Source organism: Anastrepha obliqua, chromosome 6 (assembly GCF_027943255.1).
Source record: "Anastrepha obliqua isolate idAnaObli1 chromosome 6, idAnaObli1_1.0, whole genome shotgun sequence".
NCBI classification, from domain to species: domain Eukaryota; kingdom Metazoa; phylum Arthropoda; class Insecta; order Diptera; family Tephritidae; genus Anastrepha; species Anastrepha obliqua.
The window spans coordinates 69,405,680-69,418,279 of record NC_072897.1 but is presented as its reverse complement, the minus strand read 5'-3'; the positions used below and the strand labels follow the sequence as shown (position 1 = coordinate 69,418,279).

The 12,600-nt window shown below is 35.0% G+C and overlaps 1 protein-coding gene across 1 annotated transcript in view; it reads left to right on the top strand.

The window, feature by feature from the left end:
• Positions 1-12,600, top strand: part of LOC129249829 (protein unc-13 homolog A-like) — a 423,174-nt gene that overhangs the window by 76,408 nt on the left and 334,166 nt on the right. Inside the window, exon 4 of the mRNA XM_054889499.1 lies at positions 4,461-4,567. Within this exon, the coding sequence (XP_054745474.1) occupies positions 4,461-4,567 (107 nt within the window). The remainder of the gene's footprint in view (positions 1-4,460; positions 4,568-12,600) is intronic.

The window sequence follows — 12,600 nt, the reverse complement described above, 5'->3', positions numbered from 1 at the left end:
AACGCTGTACGCGTTGCCAGTGTTCCGAATTACAACCAAACTTTACGAAACCCATTTTCAATACTTACTTAACAATGTGTGTAAGTTTGGTTTAATTCGGTGCAAAGACACGGCGGATCCACGTTTTGGCGTATATTTCGAGACCCTAGTCATCAATAGGAAATGAAAATCACCCCGTATTAAAGCACTTATCAACAGCTTTCATTTGATACCCATATTGTACATACACAACCAAAGGTTACCCGGGTCCACGTTTTGACCTATATCTCGAGACCCTAGTCATGGAGCGGCATGAAAAATTCTCTGTACTAAAGCATTCACCAACAGTTTCCATTTGATATCCATATTGTACATACACATTCTAGAGTTACCCGGGTCCACGTTTTGGTCTCTATCTCGAGACCCTATCCACCAATAGGTATCCAAACTATACGGAAACCATCTTCAATACCTACTTAACAATGTGTGTAAGTTTGGTTTAATTCGGTGCAAAGACACGACCGGTTAGCGAACACACACAAAAAGTTGACTTTATTTTATATTATAATATATATAAGATCATAAGGAATCCCACGAGTGGCGGAGAAAGAACATCGACCCGGGCAAAGCATACCCGAGAAAGCCTAGATTAGTACGGAAGTTCGACAGGTATTCCGTAAGTTCCGTTAACGACTCGAGTTTTTTTATTTTATAGAGGGGCCCTAGTCTGACAGGTCCTCAGCACATCGTATAACACTTTAATCCAGCGCGCTACCTCATACCATGGTGAGAAATTGAGTTAATGCTCAATACCAACAGGCTGAAATCTGTATTTTAGTCGCTTCTTACGACAGGCACGAGCACAAAAGACCATGAGGCCGAAGTGCAAACGTTGGAAAGAATCTAATCTATGACAGGCATACCTTACTACGGGAAAATTCTAAACACCTAAACTGGTGGGGTGTGTTAGCTGCCTAACTTTTTGCTGTACTAATACTCCATTGGCCTTACTAAGGCGGTATACATCCAAAGTGCGAGTTTAGTTTTTAAACCCCTACTTCTACTCATAACCCTTTTGCAAGTATAATGACCTACATAAGCTTTTTCTACCCGCTTTTCTACATTGTGCCTGCAGTTGAGCTTCGGATCGAACACTACTCCTAGATATGTGGCTCTGTCTGTAAGCGGATTTTCAACTCCATTGATTGCTGGGAGTCTAAATTGATGAATATTGCTTCTAGTATTTCGCTAATCGTAGAAATAAATAAACCTGTTGTTAGAATCACGACGTCATTTGCGTACGCTACAACTTTCCCTTCCCCTCTGTCGAGTCACAGTAAAACACGGTTGAAAGCCTGGAGACAGAACCCCACCCTGTAGGGTACTTCTGCTTAACCGATGCGTCTTCGTTTGGTGCAAGAATAATTCTGTTCTGAAGAACATATCGGATCCAGTTACTCACGCAGTCATTGACTCCGGTAGTTACTCACGAATCGATTATGGTTTCTACACATATGTACATTTTTACAAGTCTCTTCTATGTCTAGAAAAGTTACCATAGTAAATTGTTTCTGATGTAATAACTCCAGTATGCCCAATTACTTCATGAAGGGCTGTTTCCTTTCATACAATTTTCCAAAAAAAGTGCCGGAAATTCAATAAAACGCAAAATAATTGTTTAAGGTAGTAGTAGTCTGGTCAAATACTCATTTTTTATAGATATTTTTAAAGATTTTTTTTAAGAAAATAAAATGCGATCGGGTTGATTTTATAGTATGTTATTATCGACATCAAAATAGTATACAAACACAATTTTTTTTCATATTTTTTTGTAGTAGTGTGGCACCGAAGTACAATAAGCGTCTTAAAATAAAATAGGTGGCTTGTCAACAGAATTTTGGCTCTTCAGGACATCTAAAACGTAGCATTGTAGCACCTGCCAGACTGACAAGCCTACAAAATAATAATTAGTTCAACTTTTTCGTTTCAGATATCCTGAAGAGCCAAAATCCCGCTTACTTTAGTGCCACACTGCTCTTCTTCTTCTAAATTGGCGCGATAACCGCTTACGCGATTTAGGCCGAGTTTAACAAAGCGCGCCAGTCATTTCTTTCTCGTGCAAACCGGTGCCAATTGGACACACCAAGTGAAGCCAAGTCCTTCCCCACCTGATCTTTCCAACGCAGAGGAGGCCTTCCTCTTCCTCTGCTACCACCAGCTGGTACCGCATCGAATACTTTGAAAGCCGGAGCGTTTGTATCCATTCGGACGACATGACCCTGCCAACGTAGCCGCTGGATCTTTATTCGCTGGGATATGTCTATATCGTCGTAAAGTTCATACAACTCATCGTTCCATCACCTGCGATATTCGCCGTTGCCAACGTGCAAAGGTCCAAAAATCTTACGCAGAATATTTCTCTCAAACACTCCAAGCGTCGCTTCATCGGATGTTGTCATCGTCCAAGCTTCTGCGCCATACGTTAGGACGGGCATGATGAGAGCCTTGTAGAGTGTTAGTTTTGTTCGTCAAGAGAGGACTTTACTGCTCAGTTGCCTACTTAGTCCAAAGTAGCACTTGTTGGCAAGAGAGATTCCACGTTGGATTTCAAGGTTAACATTGTTTTCGGTGTTAATGCAGGTTCCTAAATATACGAAGTATTTTACAACCTCGAAATTATAACTGTTAACAGTGACGTGGGTGCCGATACGCGAGTGCGCCGACTGTTTGATTGAAGACAAGAGGTACTTTGTTTTGTCCTCGTTCACCACCAAACCCATTCGCTTTGCCTCTTTATCCAGTTTGGAGAAGGCAGAACTAACAGCGCGGTTGTTAAGGCCGATGACGTCAATATCACAGTGGTGCCACACTATTACAAAAAAAAAATGTTTTTGTATACTATTTGATGTTACTAATAACATACTATACAATCAAAACGATTGGAATTTATTTTCCTAAAAAAAAAAATTCTAAGAAATATATATAAAAAATGAGTATTGGACCTACCTTAATCATCAAATTTTATTTTGTCGCCTTCAAAATGGGATTCATTCGAAGCAATACACATATGCCAACGATTTGGACAAAAAAGTATTCACAATATGAGCCTTGTGTGACGGTGCGTTATCATGGTGCAAGATCCATTCGTTTTCTTTCCACAAATTGGGCCGCCACGAGTAGCATGACTTTCACTTTTGACCGACTTTGTCGTCGTTTTAGGGTTTCGGCTCATGTAGATAGTGCCATTCAGCCGTCTGTTGACTGGTTTGCATGTCAAACTCATATACCCTGTTATGATGCGCTGGATAAGCATTGGGACCGAATTTACTTGCTCAAGCATGTCTTCAGCTACCTTCTTTCGATGAGTGTTTTAAAAGAAATTCAACTCTTCTGGAACGAGTCGAGCAGCCACGTGTCTCAAGCCCAATTAATGGTGTAAAATGTTGCAAATATTCGTGAGAGACGCTAAGGTCACGAGCTATCATCCTCAAACTTGAAGTAATGGTTTTCCAGCAACATTTCCTTGACTTTGTCTACGTTTTCATCCGTTGAAGACGTTGATGGGCGACCAGATCGGGGTAAATCTTCCACGACTTCTCGGCCACGAGTAACCGCTGCTAGAAGAAAACAAAGAACCATTTCTACCGTTATATCATTCAAAAGCACACTCCGTCATTACCGCCACTTGAGGTAAATATTACGAAACTTCATTAAACATACATATGAATTAGGTTTTATTTAGAATCATGGGTCATTCCAGTGCCATTTGATTATATTAAAATAGTGAGATAAATGAGTGAGTTTGGTATAATCGTTTTAGTTTTTAGTTTAAATACATATAGATACCAATAATACTAAAACATCTTCTAAATAGAAAATATTGGAAAATTTGAGGTTATACATTTTTCTACAACACCTTCCAATTTCCGCCATACGGCATGAGGGATGACCTTTTGTTAGCGATAATTTGGCTAGATGTACTTATCTGTTATTATTATTGTTATGTAAATTAGGTTATAAAAACTTGAATATTCGAGCAAAAATAGTTATTTAGTAGAATGCAAAATTAACTGCAGCTGCTTTTAGCAATGTAAAATTAGAATAAGACGACATTTATTATTATTATTACCACGAGGCGGGGCCCATTTTGATCGATTATTATTATTATCTCTATTAGATATCACTTGATATTATTATTATTATTATTTTTATCTAATTAGCACAACAACACAACGAAAAATATAATAATTTCTTAAAATGTTGTGTAGGTATAGCAAATTTCTTAATGTATGTATGTATTTAAACATAACCGTACATGCTTCGGAATATTAAAAGAAATGTTTATCAAGTCGTTGCAAAGTTCAAATGTATACTACTCCATATTCATAAAAAAAACTACCACTATGTACCTATCATTTAACATCTTGAACATTAACATCTATAACAACTACTATCACTCCACGATCTGTACGCATGCGTAGGGCGGTATTCGGCGTAGAAGAGAAAAGTCACACAGGTCACATGAAAGCAGTTAAACAAAGCGTTTTGGATGGTACTAGCAAATGGTCGGCAAAAATTGCAATAACAGGTTTGCATCTTTTAACTATGCATAAATTCTAAATTAATTTGGTGTCTTATTTTATGCACATATTTATGTATATACTAAAAAAATTTATAACACTACAAATACAAATATATATACGAATTCATATTACCCTCAACAACAACACAAACAATAAGCATAATATGTATATGTACATAAAGCCAATGACTGATGCTCCTGGAGTCATAAACAACATAGTACAAAGGCACCATATATAGCAATATTTTATAAACGTTTTTTACCACAAATAATCGAATATCTTTTAGTCAAAGCAAATATAATACAATATAAAAAAAAATTAAAAAAATATAACAACATCATCTTCACACGAGATAGTGGTAGTAAAACGGTGCTGGTCACTAATTAGGAGCATTTCAGCTCAGAAATGTTCAACCACCTCAACAACAACAACAACAACATATAATACTAATACTAGTCAAAACAAATAGAATACTAACATTTTAAATTAACTTGCTGTACAAAAACTTCTTAACTACATTTGTTTCTTTCGATGTTCGATATATCATATGTATACACATACATATATGTTGTGTATCAACCAATCAGCATATAAACTAGAATAGTTACAAGTACAAGTATGCATGTGTGCGCTACTTTGTATCACTTTAAATGTCTGTACCTGCAAGTGTGATACGTATTCGTGTGCAGTGTATTCTACTTACAAATGTACTTGCATAATAAAAATCTATGTATGTATATATAGTACAAGTGAACAATTAACCAATATGGGTATATGTGTATAAACCTTAATTTTTGTGTATATAAACATTTTTCATACCTACATACATATACAATTGCTCACGCATAGTTACATCCTTACTTGTAGACTACTTCAATTTTCAATATAAATACATATACAATATTGAACATATTTCATATGTACATATATACGTACATATAAGCAGTCAATATAAATAAATATCGTAGTTTTATATTTATACTCACACATACATATATATGTACAGGGTGGGCCATATAGCCTTTGCTTTTTGAGCCACCTGTTTTTTTGAGAATGGTAACACAAATGACATGTCAAATGTGTTCATAATTTACTTAAAGGTTTGACATTTTCTAAATAGGACGCTATACGCTTGAACAAAATTGGGAAATATTGAAAACCTATTTCCAAAGTGAAGAAGAGCATTTTTACCGAAAAATCATCTTTTCTGATGAAGCTCATTTTCACATCGGTGGATACGTCAATAAGCAAAATTGTCGGATTTGGGGCTCAGAAAATCCACACGTTACTGTAGAGAAGCAAATGCATCCACAACGAGTCACTGTTTGGTGCGGTTTTTGGTCTGGCGGCATCATCGGGCCATTTTTTTCGAAAATGAGCGAGGAGCCGCAGTTACAGTAAATGGCGAGCGTTACCGTGACATACTCAACGAGTTGTTTCCAAAAATTGAAGAGGATGACATGGACGACATTTGGTTTCAACAGAACGGTGCAACTTGTCACACTGCCAAAGTTACACTCGAACTTTTGGCTACCGTTTTTGAAAACCGAATAGCCGAAGTTCCGATATCAATTGGCCGCCTCGGAGCTGTGATTTAAGCCCACTGGACTATTTTTTGTGCTGAGCCGTTAAAGACAAATGCTATGCGAACCATTCAGAGACGATTGATGCTTTAAAACACGAAATCGAAGCTACCATTCATGAAATTGGAGCCCAAACAATCGAAAATGTGCTTAAAAATTGGGTTGATCGAATGGCCTACTGTAAAGCCAGTCGTGGCAGTCATTTGAACAATATTATTTTTCATTCATAAATGACAATGTTCAATCTTTAAAATAAAAAAAAAAGTTTGAAAAAATATTGATTAGTTTTTTTATAGCCGATTCAAAAAGCAAATTTTACATGACCCACTCTATGTGTACATATATTCATGCGCATATTGGTTAGGGCATGGAAAACTAACTTAAGAAGTTGAGAAAAGTACAAATATTAACTTAAAATCCTGTATGGGTATATAGAAGTGCTTATAATAAATAAAAACTAGCTTAACCAACTTTTCGTAAAAAAATAACGCAAACAGAACTAATGTAAACGAATTTCTTTATTTTGTGCAATACCTTAAATTGGTAGGCGAAGTGGTATTCTTATCTACGCTCAAAAGTATCTGCAATCATTTTGTAAGTAATAGCATAGAGTCACAATTTCGAAGTTTGACAAATTTTGTGAAATTTGACTAAAGTGAAGTATAAAGCATTGAATATGTAATACGATAGTCACAATCACTCAAATTTTGACAAACGGGCATCTCGACGAGCTGTAGAGGCGAGCAACGATGCTTTGCTGATATACACAAAAGGAATGCGGCACGAAGCAAGTGTGTTGTCGATTTGTCTTTAACCAAGCACTGAGCAAGCGTACGGTAAACGTACGTACATATGTACATACAGATGTACATACATATATTTAGGCATACATTTGTATGTACGCACAAATGTAGTACAGTAGGTTCTGTTTTTATGCGGTAGATACGTTCCGTAAGAAGCAGCATAAAAAAAACAGCATAAAAAAAGCTACTAGTTCTATAGTAAAGCTATAGATACGTTTCAAATGCTAAAACCGCATAAATCTGAAATAATGTAATAAAATCGCATAAAAAAGGGCACTAGTCCCATATTATAACTATAGATACGTTCCATAGACTGCATGAATCTGAAATAATTAAATAAAATCGCATAAACAAAATATTGTATTTTTGAAAATTATATCTTTATATATCTTCCATACTTGTAGGGTTAGCATTTCTGATGTAATCTGTGATGAGTTTTTGCTTAGCTGGTTTAGAATCTTGTTTATATATACAATTCCCGATAGGTCGACATGCATTTTGTAATTTAAAAAAAAACCGCACTATTTCAAAACCGCATAAAAAAAAGCCGCATAAAAACAGAACCTACTGTAATTATATTCCATGCTAGGGCAAAATTTGACTCAAGTGCGATTTACATATACAATAAACACACACACATACATTAAGAATTATCCAATTGACGAATTTATAGGAAAAATAGAGAAAAGAAAATACATATTTTGAATGCTATTTATCGGTCGCAATTCCAAGAATTGCAACTGTTTTTGAAACACGTTAGGAAGACAAAAGAATATAATAAATTTTAACAAATATGTATGTATTGTCAAATTCGCATTTATTGCATTTCCGATAACGAAAATGCATTTTTTGGAAAGGTATTTATCGGCCGCAATTCTAAGAATTGCAACCGTTTCAAAAATTAACTTAAAAAGAAAAGAAGAAAATAAGAAAGGTTATGTATTATCCAATTAATAAAAAATGTATGAAATAAGAAATAGAGCCCTGGAGTTAGAAATTGATTTTGAAACAAGATTGCTGCCAACTAATGCTGAAAACAGTGAGCACCGTAAACGCAATCCCGAGTCAGCTTTTTTGATCAAACTAATGAGAACCCCATGCAGAGAACGTTAAATATGTATAGAGAATTCTCACGAGCTACGAATAGTGTGAATTGTCAAAAATGAAGTGAAACCGCGAACACTATTTCACCTCGCTTAACTCGACAGCGGGGAAGTTCTTAACAGAGCTGATTACAGTGAATTATGTACAAGTACATTGGCTCTGCTCAGTTTTTGGTCTCTGTATGAAATCAAATTGACGAATGCCGACGGCATTTTGCAAGGCATTTGCTTGTGCATTTTTATGTTCCCTTGATAAACGAAAATTTATTCAATTTATATTTTCAAACAAATACAACCAAATAAAGATTTAAAATCCAAGATTTAAAATGAAAGTAACTTTAATGCACACATTTTGTTGTGTGCGTTTATGAATGTTTATGAATATTAATGTTAAGGCATATCCGACTTGTAATCATACTACAAGAGCATATTGGTATATTGATGAATATATGTATATGTATATCAATATATGTATATATACATATATTTTGTTAGTTATATTTGTGCAAAAGTTCAATTGCATCTTCAATTCTTATAGTGTTAGAAATGTATGTATGTGCACACGCACTGCAGCAACAATGACCTACCTCACGACGCATTGCCTTATCATATTTATGTGCATTTGAATATGCATTTTTTGGTCCTATGCCAAACGAAAGTTTTTTAAATTTACCTATGTATATTACAGGGAATAAATCATATATGTATGCATTTTATAGATAGTACCAAACTTTGAAATTTAAAATAAATAAAATAAAACTTCAAAGAAACGTATTTGCATACATATATGTGACAACTAAGTTCTATTGCATCTTTAATAAATATAGTGTTGCACGCATATGTGTGCACTGAAGCAACATGACCTACCTCACGAGCATCGCCTTATCATATTTCATGCAATAATTAGGGAGTAAATATTCGAATGATCGAATTCCTGCAAATGCTAAAACAACTTCTTCTGCATATGCATCGACGTATGTGCATGTGCGTATATGCACACTTGATGCCCTAACTATATCTATCTATGTACGTTCAATTGATCAAATCAATAAATTCTGTATACAAAACGCTTCATTACCAGGCACACAGGAAGATGGCATATCCAAATATAAATATGCGAATTGAATTCAAGCAAAACAATGCTTATTAATATACACATATGCATGTGCATACAACCGCACACACAGGGCACTCACTTTATTTCTCAAAATGCGTATGTCGTTCAAAGCTAAAATTCTATGCCTAGCGACTACAAGAACAAAATGCAGTCATAGACGCAGGCGTAGCGGCCATCATTCTAGTTGCCATAGCGCTGAACAGTCGCGGCGGCGCCGAACAGTTTCAACTATTGTACTGTGCAAAAAAAACTCATCATCAAAAAATTCATTGATAAATTCGAGCTCATAGTTGTAAAAGCAAGAACTTTCATTCATAAAACGAGCCGCCCATATGCCAATTTTCTCGACAATTCGAAAATAGTCAATATTGGAATATTTCGCGTAGAATTATTTGCCAATATTTGATAAATCTTCAATTTTTGTCAAGTCGAGTGCCCGCGGCATCGTACATATATGTATATGCATCAATATATGTATGTAAATATGTGTATATGTACAATGCTGTGCCAATGAATGTGCGCTGCGCCTATGAATGCGCGAGGAAGAAGTCTACCGTTTTATTTTTATTTTGAGCTGTCGCTAGTGAGCATACATACACACAGCATATACATATGCGCGTATGTATGTATATAAATTCACAAATTCACAAATTTACATTTGCATATGCCATCTTCCTGTGCGCCTGGTAATGAAGCGTTTTCTATAGAGGATTTGTATTCAGTTGGAGGGATTCAACAAAGTTTTACAGACACCAGACAGACAGACTAACTACATAATATAATTTTGGATGATGTAAATGAAAAGTTCCTTCCTTCCGTATCGTAGTATCGTAGATTTTATTTCACAATTTTTAAAAAATCCCGTAATACCGACTCAGCTGATTGCTCTCTCACCACACAGTGTTGCCAAGCAGTACATTTCGAAATCATTTACAAAATAAAGATAGAAAAATGATAATTTTTGTTAAAATAGCTTAAAAATACTGTTGAATAATGTTAATTATAGGTAAATGAACTATTTGCATTTGTTGGTTTTTGACTTTGGTTTATTAAACAATGAAAAATTGTAACTGATAACGCGGATGTGTGAAAAAGTGTGTAAGCAAAAATATCAGTGGCAACATTGTGTAGATACAACCAAACACATACACACAAACCGATGTATTGTGTAAATATATAATTAAAAGAACGCAGTTGTTTCGGGGGTGAGTTTTTGTACACGGTAAGGGACTGGGGTAAGGGACTGCGTACGGTGTTCACTGTTTTCAGCATAATGCTCAAATTCGTTGTTGTAAGCAAAATGCATATGTAAGTATATATGTATGTATGCACTGCAGCAAAAAAAGCAGCTATCTGGTTTAAGAGTAAATTTCTAACTTCACGGCTATATTACTTATTTCGTACATTTTTTATTAATTTGATAATCGCATACGTTTTTTCTCTACCAACTCTTTGCACTCGAGCGGCATCGATACTGCGCCTGGCCAATGTGATTTGAAGTCTTAAATCGAGCGACACTGCTACGGCACTATGGTCTTAGCTAAAAAGGCACTGCGGAAAATTTCGTATTACTGTGATACCTGCCCTGATAAGGCTAGGATGCATTTGGGCTATTATTTCACTAAATATCACACCAAAACTAATTACAGAGTGTAATATTTATCAAAGTTTGTTGTTTTCGACATATGAATAAATAAACTGGTGAAAGTTTATTATTTGCATACGCTTGTTTGTTTATAAATGTTATTAAAGTAAAATATTTACCACATTGGATTAACGAATATTTTAAAATGCTTAACGACAAAACGGCAATCGCGCTGCACCTGCCGCTACTTCTGGTATTTTGTTTTTGTAAGTGCAATATTTGGAATATCGGCTGGAAGACAACAAATTGCATTGAATCACCCCATTTACACACGGAGACATCTGGAAGGGAGACACTGGAAATTCTCTTTTCATGTCTCATTCGCGGACACACGGGCAAAATTGTTTTCGGCAACATTTTGACATATAATGCTTTAGCATCGTCTGGTTCGGATGTATTCTCGCACGCGCTTACATGTAAAGCGGAAAACGTTCGTCAACAATTTCTTAAATATATGAATGAAAAATGCAAACTGGCTAAATAATAAATTATTTGTTGGTTTTTTATTTAAATATATTTATAAATTATTGTACTTGAATAAAAAAAATTAAATTAAAAATACTTCATACATAAATAATTAACTTAAAATTAACTTGAGTATCTAGAAATGCGGGTAAAATTAGAATTCAACATAAAAATGCCCCATTATATATTTTAAATTATACCTACTTTACTAGCAAAAATAATCGTGCATTTCCCAAGCAGTGTTTGGATGTTTGTCGTCTTTGTTATCTTCCGTTTGCTTGAAAACTAACACATAACTCAGAACCTTCTCCCACAGAAGAAGAAAACAAATGAAGCAACTGTCAAAAATTGCTTTAAGATTGGAAATACGAATAAGAAGCACAAAGCGTGTCGCCAGTACAGGAGACAAATTCCCTTCCCTCTTCCGCGGCCGTCCTTCACCAACGAACAAAATGTTTCCCTTCCAGTGGAGACATCGTGTAAATGGGCACAATAAGTAATGAATAAAGGGTATGTATATTTTTATTATTGTAATATTTATAGATAAATACAAATATGCATGTACACGGTACATACGGTATGGTACAAATATATATGTACATAAATATACAGTTTGTCAAGAATATCTTTACATAGTGAAGAAAAATTTAGAATTTTAGGTTTTGATCGAGAATTCCAAATAAAAAAGCAAACAAAAAATTTATACACACATTCCATTACTGTACTTGTCTACGATTATTAGGCGCCAACAGTTATTAAATAAACAAACACATTTGGGTATGGAATGTCAAAGGGGTAAAAAATTATTTAATTATAAAGTGATTGAATGCCAGGAAAACGAGTTTCAAAAAATATTACTCTATTAGTGTACAGTAGATTCTGTTTTTATGCGGTTTTGAAATAGTGCGGTTTTTTAAAAAATTAAAAAATGCATGTCGACCTATGGGGAATTGTACATATAAGCAAGATTCTAAACCAGCTAAGCAAAAACTCATCACACATTATATCAAAAATGCTAACCTTACAAGTATGGAACCGCCTGCATCACCATCCAGATCAGACGTGTACATTTCCTCAAGTGACGGAAGTGATTTTACGCCAAATCCTGAACGAATGCGCAACATGCGGGTATTGTCTGATTCTATTTCTGACGATGTAAATTTATTTTTCGATTCTGACGTTTCTTAAATAAAGATATAATTTAAAAAAATACAATTTTTTGTTTATGCGATTTTATTTAATTATTTCAGATTCATGTGGTCTATGGAACGTATCTATAGTTATAATATCGGACTAGTACCCTTTTTATGCGATTTTACTAC